This window comes from Sphaeroforma arctica, assembly GCF_001186125.1.
Source record: "Sphaeroforma arctica JP610 unplaced genomic scaffold supercont1.1023, whole genome shotgun sequence".
NCBI classification, from domain to species: Eukaryota; class Ichthyosporea; order Ichthyophonida; genus Sphaeroforma; species Sphaeroforma arctica.
Window position 1 is genome coordinate 825 of NW_014039535.1, and position 3,986 is coordinate 4,810.

At 49.0% G+C, this 3,986-nt stretch overlaps 1 protein-coding gene across 1 annotated transcript; it reads left to right on the top strand.

The window, feature by feature from the left end:
• Positions 1-224: 224 nt before the first annotated feature.
• On the top strand, positions 225-3,381 carry SARC_09712 (hypothetical protein; the record flags this gene model as incomplete). Its single annotated transcript, XM_014296263.1, has 4 exons — positions 225-340; positions 1,113-1,381; positions 1,564-3,211; positions 3,361-3,381. Coding segments are annotated over 4 exons (2,041 nt in total), but the record flags the coding sequence as incomplete, so codon positions are not given.
• Between the last annotated feature and the right edge of the window lie 605 nt (positions 3,382-3,986).

The following is a 3,986-nucleotide window of genomic DNA, read 5'->3' on the forward strand; positions in this document are numbered from 1 at the left end:
TGGTGTAGGTCTGAACTGACTCGTACGTTGCAATCTCTTGTTCATGTGTATGTGCTATCATATAAAATAGCATATCCGCCACCTCATGCGGTCAGAAACATTCTGCCTCTAGCACCTCAATATATCTACCTACACACATACTGAAACAATTGCCATCCCGAATACTCATCCTTGTATCAGAGATTAATTTTCTTTCTTTCTGGCACTCCCTTTGATATCACTAGAGGCAGCTCGTCTCGGTCTGAGCTCAAGCCCGCCACCAAACGCCCAGTCGGCAGTGATTGGTCCAAATCGCGCGAGAATCGAAATGAGGAGCGCAGAGCCAAGGCCGCGGAAAGAGGTTTGTATCGCACTATTTAACTTTATCCTGTTCTTATTTACGTGGATTGTTTGAATAGGTTTTTCATCGTACGTAGTGTTAGACTGGTTGGCTACGTCTAGTGCATTTCCCTCGTGTGAGTTGATTGTTGAAATAGGGCTCTACGCAGTAGTATAAGACTGCCTGACTATAACTGGTCGGGATAAGCACATATTGCTGCAGTATGGGGCATTTCGATGATATCCCGTGTGTTGGGCGATTGTGAGCAGAAGCGTTCATTTGATTGTGACGGATATGAATCCGTTCAGTTATTCTGAACAACGTGCTTTGTGGCTAATCTCTACACTGTTCTATGGAATATAACTCATGCCAACTACATATATACTGCCGTCCTATTAGTATATCAACGAATCGTCTCCGGTATCTCACTATGTGTGCATGTTCCTTTTGTCAACAACTTGCTGTATTTGATGTGCCTGAAAGGGTGGCATACACACACCACGGAAAGCACCAGCGTCTTTTGATTGGCTGTTCACTTCTAGCACATACGAGGTGAATGCAGAATCGAAGCAGTGTACATATTAACAATTTCTGAACTGGAGCTAAGTGTTCGAAATATCGCATACATAGACATCTTTCAATTTCAATCCCACTTATAAACCAAAAAACAGAGTGCATCCAACCATAGATCTCCCACTGCCATTATATCTGTCACTTGACGACACACACCACACCTGTTCTTTATATCTGTCACTTGACGAAACACACCACACCTGTTCTGATTTCGCCACAGAGCGCGCACGCCGAGAAAACAAAGAGCAGCGACGAGCACAGGCCCTCAGTGAAACCACTCCACAGGCAACCACTGTATCCAACACCCGCATACCTGTACCAGCCGATACCACATGCGATGCTATCAGCGACTTTGGCGATGAAGACGACTGGTTCCAACCCGCCGCAGCTCAACCAGCGACCATGCCCAACACACACAAGTCCCGTAGGGATGTAAGAGGCTCACCCAAACCTCAGGCGAAAGAGAAAGACTCGCCTCGGGTGACGAAGGTGTGTTACTTGTTGTTTGATAAGGTGTAGTGCATGTAGGAGAGTTCAATTTATATCAGGCCGAATACAGACTTTGTGGTGGTGGCATGCAAACGTTCAGGTATTCTATATTTCATGTACTTGTTCTTGTACGTGTACATGCTTATTCACCGGTCTAATACGTATTCTCATATTCCGTGTAGCTGCAGGCACAGGATGCCCAAACAAATACCCCAGCGGAACCAGCAGATGCCATGAGTGACGGGGGGCAGACTGACCAGAATTGGGACAACCAACCCGAGAGCGTAGGAGCGTATGCGGAGCACACGGAAGACGCGTACACAGATGAACACCAGACACATCAAGATCACACAACTCTAACACCCGACAATCGTCTGCAGCAGATGGATGCGCTGGGCTATCAGGACAGGCAGGCGGTGCCACAGGCATACAGGAACGTGACAAGCACAAGGGACGGTGAGAACCAAGGGTATGGTATGGGCGAGGACTATGGTGATGTGCAGGGAGATGATATGTATGACGAAGACAAGGCAGTGCAAACGAAGGACACGGACAGTGCCCAGACGACAGCCTATAATAGCGGAGCACCAGCAGACAACGAAGAGGATGGCAGCGACTTCTCAGATGGCTGGGCTGATCGTACGAAAGAAAGAGGTGGACAGGACGCGGACACATACTCACATGAGCTACCCTTGCCGAACGAAGAGATTGAAGCTGGTTACGACGAAGACATCAACACAAAATCATCTGCAGAGTCGTACGGAACCACACCTGCAGATGATTGCGTAGAGGAAGCGGTGGAGGGGGCACAGATAACCGGAGACGGGCCGGAGGCGGAGGAAAGCGCTGACCAGTGGGGTGCAAGTGACTCTTATACTGGGAGTGGTTTTGATCCGGCAGGTGATGGGGGCGATGGTATTAGCGTGTATGAGGAGATGCCTACGGATGTGGGGCAGGACCAGCAAGCGAGAGATAGCCAGGAGACAGCAGATGGTAGCGATGATGCGTCAGGGCATGCAGAGAGTGTCAACGATGCACTAGATCGACCACTTCAAAGGGTGGACGGTGATATGAACCATGTTGACACCAAAGACCAGACTGGCAGTCAAGATAGCTTGCAGGACGCTTATGCAGAAGACGTGCACAGCAACTCAGTGAGCAACTCGGTGAGCAACTCGGTGAGCTATGTGGACGAAACTGAAAGTATTGCGTACAAAGCACAGTGGTCCCGCGGGGATACGCCTCAGGCGCTGTCAGACGAGGGCTGGGAGCAGATAGAGGGGGTCACCACCACCAGCAGTGAGCAAGGGGAACTGATTGGCCTGAGTGATGCTACCCCGGATGTCCCGGAGGGTGAGGTTGTCGATAGACCATTCGTGTCGGAGGAGAGTATTGCGTCTGTGGATGCCGCTGAGGATGCCAGTGCGGTACTTAGCGTGGGGGTGGAGGCGACACGGTCAGAGACTATGGATATGGATGCGAGAGGACAGGCAGTGGCAGAGGCAATGGATGGGAGTCAGTTCAATAGGGCTCTGTCTGATGCGCAAGAGATGGGCAGTGCTCCAGAGGGCTTTGATACGTACACTGATGCCCACCAACAGAACGAGTATGCACAGGCACCGGTTGCAGAGGACTACTACCAGGATGACGGGGTGCACCACGAAGACGCTACTGCTCACGGAGAGGGCAGTCTACAGGACAGGACAATCACGGTACAGGAACGGATGAGTGGCGATATAAACCAGCAGCAGGACTACACGCCACAGGAAGTCAACGATTATGATGGTTCAGAGGCGGACTTTGGTGAAGAGGATTTCCTGAGTGCGAAAGGTATGAGTGTGCGCATCCTCTGAGCTTGTAGGTAGGTAGGTAGGTACCGAATCCCGCACAGCAGTCAAGCACTTTGTGGTCACTGATTAGAAGCACTTGATAATTTTTGTACTGTCTTTCCCCTTTCCCCCCCCCCCCCCCATATGTAGGGGTGTAAATCCTGTGAGGCGGAAATATATATGTGCTGGATTTTGATTCTGAAAATAGTGAAAAAAAATTGATAGCACTGTGGGCTTTAAACAATCAAACATTCTGCAACACCTTGAAGACCAACGAATATTGAGCTTAAGGCCAAGGTTATTCACTGGGTCATCGATTATCTCAGTTGTATTTTCGGCGACAGTACCAACATTCATAAAACCGACCGAGCTTAGCTCACCCCCCTTCGGGGTAATTATTTATATAGTTATTTTTGTTTTCTTGTTTTTGTTTTTTTGTACGTTAATACGACCGCGTTCAGGGTTTCAGGCATTAGGGTTCTTAGGGTTGTGGCCGTCATGTGTACACTGCAATTGCTCATCTTGCAATCCGCATTGTGACTTGTTGAGACCATCTCGGCGCTTGTTTTGATACCGTGGCAAGGCTGAAGAGTACCCACTCCGAGAATTATATTTTTGTTCGTGAGAACTGTTTTTGCTGGTCATGTCATTGTCGCTGCGTTCTTCTCTCAAAAAAACTCAACTTAACGCGCAAGCGGAAAGGCACGCGTGCTATCAACAGGAATTGTGTTAGAATTCTACATACAAATTCCCAAAGTATGGCTCATGAAACATTT